The sequence below is a fragment of the Lemur catta genome, chromosome 19, assembly GCF_020740605.2.
Source record: "Lemur catta isolate mLemCat1 chromosome 19, mLemCat1.pri, whole genome shotgun sequence".
NCBI lineage: Eukaryota > Metazoa > Chordata > Mammalia > Primates > Lemuridae > Lemur > Lemur catta.
In genome coordinates this window covers 23742546-23757417 of record NC_059146.1, presented here as the reverse complement: position 1 = coordinate 23757417, position 14872 = coordinate 23742546, and the positions used below count along the sequence as shown (strand labels likewise).

The 14872-nt window shown below is 48.4% G+C and overlaps 1 protein-coding gene across 3 annotated transcripts in view; it reads left to right on the top strand.

Annotated features, from left to right (window-relative positions):
- The window catches only part of TRPM4 (transient receptor potential cation channel subfamily M member 4), a 36754-nt gene extending 24391 nt beyond the window's left edge, over positions 1–12363 (top strand). For 2 of the 3 annotated variants that reach the window (XM_045531194.1, XM_045531195.1), the window contains 10 exons: positions 290–367; positions 4059–4484; positions 8677–8809; positions 8975–9149; positions 9390–9567; positions 10723–10913; positions 11181–11313; positions 11524–11596; positions 11685–11790; positions 11996–12363. In XM_045531194.1, the coding sequence (XP_045387150.1) occupies positions 290–367; positions 4059–4484; positions 8677–8809; positions 8975–9149; positions 9390–9567; positions 10723–10913; positions 11181–11313; positions 11524–11596; positions 11685–11790; positions 11996–12000 (1498 nt within the window). In that variant the 3' untranslated portion in view covers positions 12001–12363. Of the gene's footprint in view, positions 1–289; positions 368–4058; positions 4485–8676; positions 8810–8974; positions 9150–9389; positions 9568–10641; positions 10914–11180; positions 11314–11523; positions 11597–11684; positions 11791–11995 lie in introns of those variants that run through there. The other variant, XM_045531196.1, reaches the window with a different exon arrangement.
- Positions 12364–14872: the final 2509 nt, after the last annotated feature.

Sequence of the window (14872 nt, the reverse complement as noted above, 5' to 3'; positions counted from 1 at the left end):
CTTGGTCTGCCCAATATGTCCCTTCCCTGGGAAAGGGACTCTCTTTCCCTCCCCCAGAGGGACCGTCCTGGGAGGTAGGCTTTTGGGGATGCTCCCTGTGGTGTCTCTAGGGGCAATTCTTCTGCCTTTCTGGTCATGGCTCTAGGGGAAGATAGTTTGGGGTGACTTTAGGGGGCCACTTTCATGTCTCTCTGCCATGTCTGTGGGTGAAGAAGTTTGAGTTTTTCTGGAGAACTCCTCTCCCCCACCCTTCTCCCCATTTCTCACACTGTTCTTCCATCAATGCCAGGAAATCAGAAGAGAGGTCCACACAGAAGGACCTAGAGTCTGACGTGAATAAGAGAGTTAATGGGGAAGGTCCTGTCAGGTGAGTGACACCCTCAGCATCGTGTGAGGTGGGGACACCCTGGGCAGCTTCAGGACACCCATCGCTTCCATGTCCCATCAGGGACTGGGAGCAAGGCCAGAGATTGTGGCTTCAGCAAGCCACTGACGATACTGAGGAAGTTTCCAAAATGCCAAGCTCAAGGCTTGCCTCGAGATTTGGTACTGCCACCAAGGAGGCTGTCACCAGAAATTGATTTGCTTCACCCTCTATATGCTCCCATCCTTCTGTAGCAAGTGGAATTGGGTGGATTTGGTTCATTTAAAGATTTTTCACCTATTTTTTGCCTGACCCCAAGGCCCTGATCTTGATCACTATGCTGTGGTCTCTGTGAAGGTGTTTGCCAAATCAAGCCTAAGCAGACAAAACAGAAATTTGATCAGGCTTCTGATAATGTTGCATGGCAGAGGTGCTGAGGAACTTGGCTCTGAGTCAAGCAGACCTGGGTTCAAATCCAGACTCTGACCTTGGAAGTGACTTCACCCTGAGCCTCAGTTTCCTCTTCTGTAAAATGAAGGTAAATGAGACGCCTGCCCTCTATTAGTCAGGTGACGTCAGGTAATGCTGCCATAACAAAAGATTAAGGCCAGGCACAGTGGCTCATGCCTGAAATCCTAGCACTTTGGGAGGTTCAGGCAGGAAGATTGCTTGAGGCCAGGAGTTCAAGACCAGCCTGGGCAATGGCAAAACCCCATCTCTAACAACAACAACAAAAAAATTAGCTGGGTGTGGTGGCGTCTGCCTGTAGTCCCAGCTACTCTGGAGGCTGAGGCAGGAGGATCATTTGAACCCAGGAGCATGAGGTTGCAGTGAGCTGTGATGATGCCATTGCACTCCAGAGCCTGGGTGACAGCATGGGACCTTGTCTCAAAAAAACCAGAAAAACAAAAAACCAAAAAAACCAAAACCCTCAGTGACTGGAAACAACAAAGGTTTGTTTCTCACTCACAACCCATTTGTGGCAGGGTGGTGGATCCGCTCCATGCACTCTCAATTCTGGGTGAGCAAGCACCCGAGCTTGGGCATTGCTGGTTTCAGAGGAGAGGGAAAAGAGACCTGGCACACCAGGCTGTGCTCTTAAAGCTGCCACACGGAAGTGGCAAAAACAAATCAGATGTTGATTTCATTGTTCTTAATTCTCCATGAGAAGTGTACACTGAAAGGGAGCCAGGACATTTGGTGACGAGTAATACAGTCTCCCACAGTGTCCGAGGGGGCAGTTGGGACGATGCATTTAGAAGACTCATAAAAGGCATATCCTAGGGCCCAGCAGATAAGAAGATGCCAACTAATAGGAATTATTATTACTACTGCTGTTGTTAATGCATTTATTTTTGTTGTTGAACAATGGTGTGTGCACGCACGTGTGTGTATAAGAGCCTGAATCCACGGCAGTAGAGAAACAGAGGAAGAAGCCCAAGTTCATATCTGTCTTTGCACCCTCCATCTGCATGTTAGCCACATAAATGAGGAAAGAGAAAAGAGGAAAAAATGTTTCTGGTAACTGTTAAAAACATGATCAGACTGCCAGAAGTCTGTAACACCCACTACATGGCTCATGAAACACGTCAAATTTAAATATATGTATGGATAGATAGCTTTCTAAGACAAGGTACAAAGAATACAAAATATTTATCAAGATAGGAAAGGGCTGGGCACAGTGGCTCACACCTGTAATCCTAGCACTCTGGGAGGCTGAAGCGGGAAGATCGCTTGAGGTCAGGAGTTCGAGACCAGCCTGAGAAAGAGCGAGACCCTGTCTCTACTAAAAATAGAAAGAAATTAGCCAGACAACTAGAAATATATTTAAAAAATTAGCTGGGCATGGTGGCACGTGCCTGTAGTCCCAGCTACTCAGGAGGCTGAGGCAGAAGGATCGCTTGAACCCAGGAGTTTGAGGTTGCTGTGAGCTAAGCTGATACCATGGCACTCTAGCCCCGGGCAAGAGAGTGAGACTGTCTCAAAAAAAAAAAAAAAGGAAAAACTAAGAAAAACATTTAGTCAGCTTTAGGCCACTGAAAAAGGTTGGCTAGAACACCCCGGTGTCTGATACCAGGATCAATGATGGTGGCCGTGCCTAGCAATTTCCCATCTTGTGCACTATATGATGATGATGATGATGATGATGATGATGATGATGATAGTGTTGGTAACAGCAAATGTTACAGGACACTTAACAATCGGCAGCTGTTGTGCTAAAGCCTTTTGAAAATCAGTTCGTTTAATTTTCCCAACAGCCCTATACAAATGCAATAGGGCCTATTTTTACTCCCATTTTGCAGATGAAATAACAGGCATTAAGTCACTTGCCTCAGATCACGTGGCTGGTAAATGGTAGAGATGAGATTTGAACCCCGATCTTCTTATTCCTGAGTCTGTGCTCTCAGGCACTGTGGAGAGCTTTGTTGAAGGACAGATCCCTGCTCCTCCCCTCAGATGCTTGGGGCGCTCCGTACCCACCGCACGTTCTTGTTACAGGATGAATAGAAGGTGAAGTGTGGAATATCAAGACTGTTTTCCCTTGTCACTAGGGAGTTCTGTCTGCATCTGACCTGCTGTCCCCAGCAGTTCTTTCTGTAGATTTCGCTCTTCTTTCTGCTTTTTCTTTTTTCTTTTCTTTTCTTTTTTTTTTTTTTTGGAGACAAGGTCTTGCTCAGTTGCTGGGCTAGAATGCAATGGCATCATCACAGCTCACTGCAGCCTCCAACTCCTGGGCTCCAGTGATCTTCCTGCCTCAGCCTCCCAAGTAGCTGGGACTACAGGCGCTCGATACCACACTTGGCTAATTTTTCTATTTTTTTTAGAGATGGGGTCTCACTTTGGCTCAGGCTGGTCTCGAACTGCTGACCTGGAGCGATCCTCCCGCCTCGGCCTCCCAGAGTGCTAGGATTACAGGCGTGAGCCACCGCGCCCGGCCTCTGCTTGGTTTTTAAAGAAAAGACATCCCTCCAACTCAGTTTGTTTTTCTTGTTAGCTTTTTGAATTTATTAATATTAGTATTATTCATGTTGTCATTTTTGATTTGAGGTGAGAATTAAGAGTCAGGATGGAATTGGGACAGAGGGTCAGATCTCAGGCAAGAAGGGCCAGAGATTCGAGCAGACCACGAAGGCCAGAGCTCAGTGGCCAACTGTGGCTGCGTGGTCAGCGTCAGATATGGGGAAGGACCAGTTATATGAGAAACGTGGGCTGGATAATTTCATGTGGGAATTTGTGGGCTGGGGCTAATAGAGACATGAATTGTCAAACCTGGGGAGGATCTGAATTATGAAAGTGGGGGGGGTCAGAGGTCATTTGGGGTCAGAAGTCCGGTAGATGGTTCCCAGGTCAGACATAGAGAATCACAGGTTGTGAAGGGGAAGAAGAGGGACTCAGAGGCAAAAGCCAGGTGGGGGTCAACGGTCAGGCCAGGGGTCAGAGGTCACAAGGGTAGAAGAATTTAGGCGTGGAAGATCAAAGTGTTGATGGTAGGAGATTCCAGAGGTCAGAGGTTAGATGCAGGGGTCAAAAGACAACAAGGTGGCTCTTGTCAGACTGAGTTGCCAGTCAGGCCAGGTCAGAGGTGGTGCCCGGGAGGCGTGGGACGTGCACGGCCAGAGGTCTGGGTGACAGCGGGGCAGGTCAGGGCTCAGGGGTTGGGCTGAGGCCTCCTCCCTCCGTCCTCTCCCCCCAGGCTGGAGGACCCCGCCGAGAAGACATCGTTCGACGCCCTGCAACTGCCCAGCCGCGGAGACAGCTGTTGGGGGTGCGGGTGCCTGCGCCGCTGGTCCCACTTCTGGGGCGCGCCGGTGACGGCCTTCGTGGGCAACGTGGTCAGCTACCTGCTGTTCCTGCTGCTCTTCGCCCACGTGCTGCTCGTGGACTTCCGGCCGGCGCGGCCCGGCGCGGCCGAGCTGCTGCTGTACTTCTGGGCCTTCACCATGCTGTGCGAGGAGCTGCGCCAGGGCCTGGGCGGCGGCGGCTGGGGCAGCCTGGCCAGCGGGGGCCCCGGGCCCGGCCAGGCCTCGCTGCGCCAGCGCCTGCACCTCTACGTCTCCGACACCTGGAACCAGTGCGACCTGCTGGCCCTCACCTGCTTCCTCCTGGGCGTGGGCTGCCGGTGAGTGTCCCGTCGCCCCTTCCTGCCGGGGTCTCCGTGCGAGACAATCTTGCTCATTGTGGAAAAACAGAGACAATTGCCCCACTGCCAGCCACTCTGCCTTGCTGCTATGTATTGCTGGGTCTGGAGGTTACCAGATGTTTCTGAGAGCCCCCAAACCTGGGTGACATCCTTGCTTCCTCCCTCTTCTTCCTCCACAGCCCTTGTCCTAGGCCCAGCCCTTCTGACCCCCAACTCTCTCTGCCTGGTCCCCCAGGTCCACCCATGCCGTGGCTTAGCCCTCTGCCCCTCCCACCCTCACCCCAGCCCCCTGCATTCTGGTCTCTTCCCTCCTGCCTGACCTCCACAGGGCCTCAGAAGGGTCTTTCTACCCCCTGGCCTGGGCCCACCTGTCCCTGCTGCTGTCTCCCCAATTTCTTTCTCTTCTCCCCACCTACACTCCACCCTCTCTGAGACCTATGTGCAATTCCTTCATCACAGGAGCATTTGGCCTTGATGTTCTAAATATCCCAGATATTTAGAATCTGCATAATTAGAAAATTTTATTCAGAATTTACTGGTACTGACAGATTCTTCTCGAGAAAGTATTTTCCAGTTATTTAAAATTCCCTGATCAATGTTACATGCAGGGCAGTTAAACTCATTTCAATTCTTTTCATTTTCAGTTTCTGAAATTATTTCAACTTGGTTATTATTTGGGTTAAGTTTTACAATGAATCTGTGATTCATCATTCCTGTTTTTGTCCCGTATTGAATTCCACCCAAATCTGGGGTCTGTGTTTGTGACTTTTCCTTTGTGGCTGTGACTTCTTTCATGTCCAGTTTTCCTGGATCAAATTTCATAGATTTGAATTTCATCAGGGAGGCTCAAGTGCTCTGTCAACCTTTTAGTCCATAAATACCTTGGTTATTTCTGTTTATTTCATAACTAACTCATCATAAACAAATTATGAGGAATTCCCGTCAATTATTTTCTGTTGCTAGGACTGAGCTGTACAGTGTGAGTTCATTTCTTGCACAGTTTCCAGATCATACTGAGTGGTGCCCAAGGGGAGGGCACAGGGTAGGTCAAAACGTTCTTGGGAACAATTTTTCTTGTCTTCGGGTCTTGGTTCATGCTGCTCCCCTTTCCTCAAACACTTTTCCCTCCTTTCCTTGCCAGGCCAACTCTGACACCCCCTTCAGACTTCAGCCTGGCTATCCCTGCTTCTGGAAGCCTTTCTTACCCTCCCCAGACTCTGGGTCTCCCCTTTGTGTTGCCCCAAGATGCCCCCAAATGGTGCTCTGACTAGGGCTTGTGCTGTTTCTGTCCTCATGCAAGATTATAAACTCCTCAGGCCACATCTGTCTCATCTGCCAGCAATTTAAAACATCTTTTAAATGTGGAAATATGTCCTCACTGAACAAATTAAGCACATGAAACACATAGAACAGAAACCAAAGATTTTCTTCCATCGTTGCAAGCAGCCTGCCTTTCTCTGGGTTTACTGCCATTGATAGTTCGGTGCGCATCTTTTTCTACTCATTTACACAGACAGATACACATAATTCTTTTTATACAAAATACATGATATTTTATTTACTCTTCGGGCATCTTTTTCTTTTTCTCTACAATATGCCCTGACATACTTTCTATGTCAGTTTACTATTTGCAAATATACCTTATTCTTTGAAAATGCCACATCAAGTTTCAGAAGAAAGGATTTTAACCATTGTTGGCTAAAGATCAGAAGAGACAGATTTCTCCTTGCCAGAATTTAATGAATGTGCTGTTTTCGTAAGGCAGTAAGACAAAAATTCTGAAACCTCAAGAGGTAGAAATCAGCCCAAGTTTCTCAACAGTCTCTTTCATTTTCAACTCAAGATAATACGAGGTTAGAATCAGATATTTGCTGCTCTGGTGCTAGTCCTCTTGTGATGGGGTTTCTCTCTCTTTCTTTCATCCCTCCCTTCCTCCCTCCCCTTCCTTTCTTTTTTTCTTCTCTCTCTCTCTCTCTCGTGCTCTTTTTCTGTCTTTATTTCAGGTCCAAGCTTTTAGGACACCCTCCTTTTGAGGAGAGTAGACAAAAAGCATTGTGGACACAACTTGGGGACTCTTTACAAGGGAGCCTACACATCCCGGATGGTTGACAGCGATGACCCCCATTCAAGCTTTTCTCAGCAAACACACTGAGAGGCTTCTTCTATGCTGTATTAGAAATGCTACAAAGTATTTGACATGAATAATTTATTCAAACAGAGAGCAAGATAGGAGAGTTTTGCAGAACACTAATGCTTCAGTTTATTTCTTGTATTGTGTTAAGGTGTCTTTTGAGATGAAAGGGCTAAGGCCCTGTGCTACCATGCTCTAGGAATGCCAGCGATATTTTGGACAGTTTATCAAACCCAGTACTTTCCAGGCAAAGGAAGAATTCTTGCATGGGAAAAATGGAAAGATCTTAGCTTGCAAGGGAGAAATGTCCAGTCATCTCCAGGATTGAAGGATGAATCATACTTCCTTTGCCAGTTTCCTGTAGATCAACATTTAGGTTATTTATGTTTTTTTATTATCCCCAAATAATAAAAGTTTACATCCCAGATGTAAAGTTGGTGGGTTAAAGGGTACATATATTTTTGACAAAGATTTCCTTCTAGTTTCATCCATTTCCACGCCTACCATCAGGGTAGGAGAGTGCCCCCTTGAGGGCATACTTGACAATACCTGTTAAAACTTTTGTAGTTCTCAGTTTATTGTACCTTAAAAAATTTTTGCCAATCTGATGGGTAAACATGACCTCTCCTTGTTTTAATTTATGCATCCCTGAGTAGAAAGTAGGTTGGGCATCTTTTTGGAAGCTTAATGGGCACACATACTGTGTCAATTGTTGTCATAGTTGTTGTGCCCCATTTTTTAATTGAGGTTCATTGATCTCTTGTCTGTACACGAATGCGCACACATACACACGTATGTAGGTGCTCTCCTGTATTCTGGATCCTAATGCTTGGTAGTATTGTCATTCTAAATATCTTCTTGTAGTCTATAGCTTGTCTTTTCACTTTTGTATGTTAAACTTTCTTTTATTCTTTAACTTTTCATTTTGAAATAAACTGAGATTTATAAAACATGTTGCAAAAACAGTACAAAGAATTCACCTTTCACCCAGATCTTACAAATGTTAAAGTCTTACATCATCAAAACCAGGAAATCTTATTCAAATTTCACCACTTGTCTCCCTGATACCCTTTTTCTACCGGAGCCAATCTACGATCTCATTTTGTTTTAGTTGTCCTGTTTGTTGATCTCCTGTAACCTGGGACCCTTCCTCTGTCTGTCTTTGTCTTTTATGAGCTAAACGCGTTCGCGCCGCCCAGGCCGGCTGGTGCCTCTGTAGTTGGGTTTGTCTTATGTTCCCTCAAAATCAAATCTAGGCTGTGCATTTTTGGCAGGAATACTGAAGACATGATGTTTTGCCTTTCTCAGTCCATCATATATATGTTAGCTTTTGAGGCACAGAAATTTTTTATTTCAAAGTAGTCAGATTCATCAACGTTTTCTTTATTGTTATTTTATGTCTTGTTTATAAGGTTTTTGGGTTCTTAGATGCCATCCTATTCTGTCTCAAGCTCTTGAAGAAATTCTTCTATATTTTCTTCTAAAGTTTTCAATGTTTTGCCTTTTACACTAGGTTTTTAATCCACCTAAAAGTGTAAGTACATGATGATGCAAAATAGGGATATAGTTTTTATTTTCCTCATAAATTGCTGATGTATATTGGCCATTTGAACTTCCTCTGTGGATTGTACGGTGTTAATCCTGTTTCCTATTAGGCACTTTGTTGGTTTGCAGGAACTCTATATAGTTATATTTTATAAATAAAAGTAGAAATAAAACCCTATACTTTTATAGGTTGGACCAGAACTCTGGCAGTTTTTCCAACCTGATTCTTACTAGCTCTTTGCTAAAGCCATCATGCATTCAGTCACTGTTTAACGGGTGCAGCCATTTTTAAATAGGGGCCCGTGCCCTGTGCTGACCAGCTTGGCACCGATTAAATTTGAGTAAACCCAGGTGAACCGGAGGATCCTGGTCCTGCCCTGTGGCGGCCACAGCTTCATCTGAAGCATGGTATTGGGAAGACTCCTGTTTTCTTTGGCATCTTGTGACCCTTGGGTGACCCTTGGGTGACCCCTGCCACGTCTCCCCACACCCCAGGCTGACCCAGGGCCTGTATGACCTGGGCCGCACCGTCCTCTGCCTCGACTTCATGATTTTCACGCTGCGGTTGCTGCACATCTTCACGGTCAACAAGCAGCTGGGGCCCAAGATCGTCATCGTGAACAAGATGGTGAGAGTCGCAGCCTGGGGGGTGGACGGGGCCACAGAAGAAAGGGGTGGGGCCAGTGAGGGAGCAATTTGGGAAGAAGGGCGTGGCTTTGGCTCGGGGCGTGGTTTAGGAGATAGGGCGGGGCCGGGGCGGGACAGACTCCGCCACACCTTCCTCTCTCCACAGATGAAGGACGTGTTCTTTTTCCTGTTCTTCCTTGGCGTGTGGCTCGTTGCCTATGGGGTGGCCACCGAGGGGCTCCTAAGGCCCAAGGACCGTGACCTCCCCGGTATCCTGCGCCGTGTCTTCTACCGGCCTTACCTGCAAATCTTCGGGCAGATCCCTCAGGAGGACATGGACGGTAGGGAGGGATGACAGGATCTGACACCTTTCCTGAGTCTCTGTCTCCTCCCAACGACTCTCCACATCCGCGACCATCATCTCCATGGGACGCTGTCCCCTTCTGTCTGTATCTCTGCCCCACTCCTCTGGGTCTCTGCCTCCCAGCCACTCTGTCTCTGCCCACCCTACCCCCTCTGGCTTTCGGACTTCCTTAGGTCTCTGCCCCTCCGGCCTCATCTCTGAGTGTCTCCCTTCACAGTGGCCCTCATGGAGCATGTCAACTGCTCGTCGGAGCCAGGTTTCTGGGCGTACCCGCCAGGGCGCCAGGCAGGCTCGTGCGTCTCCCTTTATGCCAACTGGCTGGTGGTCCTGCTCCTCGTCATCTTCCTGCTGGTGGCCAACATCCTGCTGGTCAATTTGCTCATCGCTATGTTCAGGTGAGGCCTGATTGTCTGATCTAACCTCACCCAGCATGACCCTCGACCCCCTCATGACTCTTGAACCCAGCCTGATCAAATCTGCCTTTAGTTCCCAAACTCACTTAAATCTAAGGCTGGCTTGTTCCCAAGCCCAGCCGGACTCTGCTCCTGACCTGGACGTTGAACTCTGATCCTCTCCCTGAGCCCGGGCTGAACTTGTTTTATCGGGGTAAAATATGTATAATATAAAATTTGCCAGCACGCCTGGCCCAAGTTTTTTTTTTTTTTTTTTAGATCATGAAATGTTGAATTTTGTTAAGTGCCTTTTCTGTGTCAGTTGAGATATTCATGTGGTTCCCCCCGCACCCCAACTTTGTTCTAGTAATACCAATGCAGTGTATTACATGGATAAATCACACTCGGTCATGATGTATAATTCTTTTCATATGATGCTGAATTAGATTTGCTAGTATTTTGAGGACATTTACTGGTATATTCATAAGGGATCTTGGTTTGTAATTTTCTTGTGGTATCTTTATCTTGCTTTGGTATCACAGTAACGCTGGCCTCATAGATAAAGTTAGGAAATGTTCTCTCCTTTTCAATATCTGGAAGAATTCGAGAAGAACTGGTGTTGATTCTTCTTTAAATATTTGGTAGAATTCACCAATGCAGCCATCTGGTCCTGGGTTTTTCTTTATTGGAAGGTTTTTTATTCGTGATAAATCTATTTTCTATTTCTTCTTGAGTCAGTTTAGGTAATTTGTATATTTCTAGGAATTTGTCCATTTCAACTAAGTTATCTAATTGACATACAACCGTTGATAGTATTCTTTTATAATCCTTTTTATTTCTGTAAGGTCAGTAGTAATGTCTCCATTTTCATTTCTGATTTTAGTTATTTGTGTCCAGGACTTTTGAGCCCAACTTTAATCCTGACTCGAACATCTACGTTTAATACATGATACCATCCCCAACTTGACCTCTGACTTCTGACCCTTGGATCTTCTAACTTGACTTCTAATCTTATCCTGTAATAACCTCTGACTTTATTAATCTTGACATCTGCCTGCTGCCTTGGACTTCGAACAGATAGTGCCTGACATCTAATCTTGATCCCCTGCTCCTGATTGGGCTCTGACTTCGGGTGACCTTGACCTCTGGCTTCCACAGCCACACTTTCGGCAAAGTACAGGGCAACAGCGACCTCTACTGGAAGGCGCAGCGCTACAGCCTCATCCAGGAATTCCACTCTCGGCCAGCGCTGGCCCCGCCCCTTATCATCATTTCCCACGTGCGCCTCCTTCTCAGGCGATGGCAACGCAGGTCCTCCTCCTCTTCGTCGCCCACCTCCTCGCATTTCCGTGAGAACAAAGCTTGGCCTAAAAAGGAGAAATACAGGGGGCGGGACTTGCAAGGAAAGGTGGGGGGCGGGGTAGGAGGGGTAAAGGCCCCAAAAGACTAGTGGGTGGGGCTTGGGCGGTGAAGGGCGGAGCGTGCTGTGGAAACGCCTGGGCGGGGTCTGGGAGAGCGGCCCTGAGGGTGTCCGGTGGAGGGGCGTGGCCTGATGCGGGGGCGTGGCCCGAGGCGGGGGGCGGGCCCTTTGACTCCATCCAGACTCCGCCCTGCAGGGGTCAACCTCTCGAAGGCAGAGGAACGTAAGTTGTTGACTTGGGAATCGGTGCAGAAGGAGCATTTCCTGCTGGTGCGCGCTCGGGACAAGCGGGAGAGCGACTCTGAGCGTCTCAAGCGCACGTCCCAGAAGTGAGAGAGGGACCCGGGCGGGGCGGGGCTTTCGGCCTGGGGGCACATCCCATGACGTCAGCTGAGGAGGGGTAGGGCTTGCAAAGACCAGGGACAGAGGCGGAGCCCGCAGGGTAGGGTGGGGGGGAGGACGCCAGGCAGAAGGCGGAGCTAGGGGCGGGGCTTCGAGGGGCTGGCCGGTGGGCTGTGCCCGAAGCTCTCCCTTTCCAGGGTGGACACTGCGTTGAAGCAGCTGGGGCACATCCGCGAGTATGAGCAGCGCCTGAAAGGACTGGAGCGGGAGGTGAGGACTTGGGGCCTGGCTGGGGTGCTGTGGCAGGAGCGGGGAGAGTACGGTTCCCGTGTCCTCTGACATCCCTCCCACTCCCCAGGTCCGGCACTGTAGCCGCGTCCTGGGCTGGGTGGCCGAGGCCCTGAGCCACTCTGCGCTGCTGCCCCCAGGTGGGCCGCCACCCCCATCCCCGCCTGGGCTCAAAGGTCAGTGTGTAGGGTCAACCTGTGTATTTCCCACCTCTGTTGCTGTGTTTGTGTGTGTTTTTCTCTCTCACTGCCCTTTCATTGTCCCTGGGTCACTCTCTTGGTCTTCTTTGAGCTTTTTTGTGCGTCTTTCTTCGTGTTTTCTCTTTTGCCGGTCTCTCCCCTCTCCTCCAATCACCTGCTCTCTCTTCTCTCTTTGCCCCAGACTGAGCTCTGTCAGCGGATGTCAGGGAGTAGCCTCCGCAGGAGTGTTTGCTCCTAGAGTAAGGCCCAGCTGGACCTCGACCCCTGTGCACCTGGAGGCCTTGTCCTTGGCGTGGGCCCCAGGCCCATGGACTACCACCTGGGCTGCTGTCACGACTACCTTGGGGGATGTCATCCATGCAAACCACAGCATGTCCGGCTCCCCCCAGAACCACAACCACTCTGGGAGGACCCAGCTCTGGAGCCTGGGCCATTGCCCCTCTGAGGGCCCTGCCACAGCACGGGAAGGCTGGAGGGTTCTTAGGGTTACAGGGACCACAGACCCCACTCTCCCCACACTGGGGAAATAAAGCCATTTGAGATGAAAAACGTCTGCGTGCTTGATTCTTGGGGAACTGGTGAGTGTCTGGATCCTTCTGGGATGGGGGCTGGAACCTAGGTGGTGGGTTTGGGATCCTTGGTGGATTTGCTACTATATTTCAAATATCTTGGGGTCTGATCCCTCCTCTCAACCCTACTATTCCCGCCTGCCTCAGACTCAGTACCTCTTGTCTGCACTATTTTGGTGGCTTTCACTTCAGTAGGCCAGGAACCCATCTGTGCCCCCACGAGTTTCTCCTTTTCAGTGGAAAAATAACCCTGAGATAATAAGCAAATTATTTCCTGGAGTTAGGGTGAGTGGGTGCTGTGTACATCTGCTTTGGCAATAGGGAAGCGGATGATGCATATTTGAGTAGATAAATACATATGTGTCCTTAAAAAGTCTAATTAGTGGAAAATTGCAGGCCAGGCACGCACAGGGTTGAGGCAAATGTGCATCATTATACATGCAGTTAAACTAAATAGCCCATAACAAACTAAACTGGTAATGACAAGGCTGTACTGACAGCAATTATTAGTTAAATAGCAAGAGAGTCACCAACCACCAACACATCCCCAAATCAAAACCCAAACGTCCTTCCTTCAAATTGGAGGAAATCCAACTATCTGCCACTTTGGGTGCAGAGTAGCTTTGAAACGTTGCCAAGTGTTGTGTGGCAACAAGACTTCTCTGGAAGATGCCAAATTAGTTCTCACTAACCCGGGTGGTAATAACGACCGTGAGGTGGTTAACTGCAAGAGCAAGAACCGCAGCGAACGCACCGGGCTAAGTGCACCACCTGTACTAAATCAGCGAATTTGTTTGATAAACATATAAGGCAGGTACAATTATTGTCTCCATTTTGCAAGTGAGAAAACTGAGGCACAGAGAAGTGACTTACACAAAGTCACACACATAGAAAGCGGCTGAGTTGCTATAGATATCTGGGCAATTTGGATTTAGAGCCTTTGTGATGCGCTAATTTGTATTTGGAAATGTCAAATGCTGTGAAGCCACAGGAACTCGATCCATGTGCAGGGTTTACGCTATTGTCGCTTAGCTTCATATCCACCCTTCTCACCTCAGCTCTGTGACGCTGGGGTTGAGACTGTTCGAACCACGTGGCTGCTTTGCCACCTGGGTCCCTGTGAGGCCCCGCCTACAGAGGGCGCTAACTGAACCTGGCGGTGGAAGGAGGATCCGCTTCAGGCTGGGGGCGTCGCCCGGGAACACGGGCGGTTGCTTCTATTTTTTTGCACTTCCAGAACGAGTTTCATTGTCCGCCTTCTTCGGTCCCACCAGCACCCTCCAGGCAGCCCCCCTTTCTAGTCCGGGTTCAGCTCTCCAGGGCTGCTTCTCCATCATTTTGGCTTCTGATAACTCGATTTTCAGTCCTGGGGTGGTAGCTGTGTCGCACAGTTGCTATTTCTGTGCTAGCTCTATGTTTCTTTTCACTTCTTTTGCAGTTTTCTGAGACCTGTTTAACTTATCTGACGCCCATGTATTAACTTCTCTCTGTTGAAATAGCCATGTAACAGGTCTGGTGGGTAGAAATCTGACACGAGTTATCAAAATGAAGAATTATATACAATCTCGCACAAATTCTAAGCATAAACAGATTTGGAAACCAAAATTCCCTTAATTGAAGAGGAGGCTGGTACTCTTGGGGAATGACCCTAAAATATTGCTTTAAGTTTATCGCTTCCCTTCAGATGGGACTTATATCCACTTACAAGGGAACTGTGCACTGGGACAGGAAAATACTCAGAACCTTCAGGGATTAGTAGACCCTGGCCTTGAATTTTCCTTGGGACCCAAATACCATTGTGACTCAGCAAAGTGAGATCTTACCGTGCTCAGGTGATAAGTGACGTTTTGGCCTTAGTACGTTCTCACTGTGAGTTCAGTGGATCCAAAGCCCACTCTGAAGTTTATTTCCTGAATTTCCAATTGCATGAGGTATACTTGGCAACTGGGAGAATCTCGGCTTTGCTCCCTTCCGGTGGAGTGAGGGCTGCTGTGATACTAAGGACCAAGAGAAAGCCCTGAAGCTTTCTCTCTCTACACGCGGGAAACACACTGGGAAGATGCAGGAGTGGAGATATTCGCACATCTTAATCCAGCCCACCCACGTGGCCCATGCAGACACATGCAGATCTTGGAGAGTGACTGTGGAGTATCAGAAGCTTAATCAGGTGGCGACTCTGATTTTAGTTGCTTTTCCAGGAGTGGCAACTTTGTCAGAACAAGTCAACACAGTCCCTGGCACTTGGTATGCAGCTACAGATCTGGTACATTTTTTTCCCCTCCCTCTGCACCAATTTGTAAGGATCCCCAGAGGCAGTTACTTTTTATCTAAAAGGGCCAACAGGTACCTTCACTGTTTTCCCTCAGGACCAGGGTGAGTCTCCAGCTCTGTGACAGTCCTAGTCCTTAGACACCATGATCATCTCTCCATCCCACAGAACAGCACGCAGGTCCTCTGCATTGATAAGATCAAACAAGCAGGAAATTAAC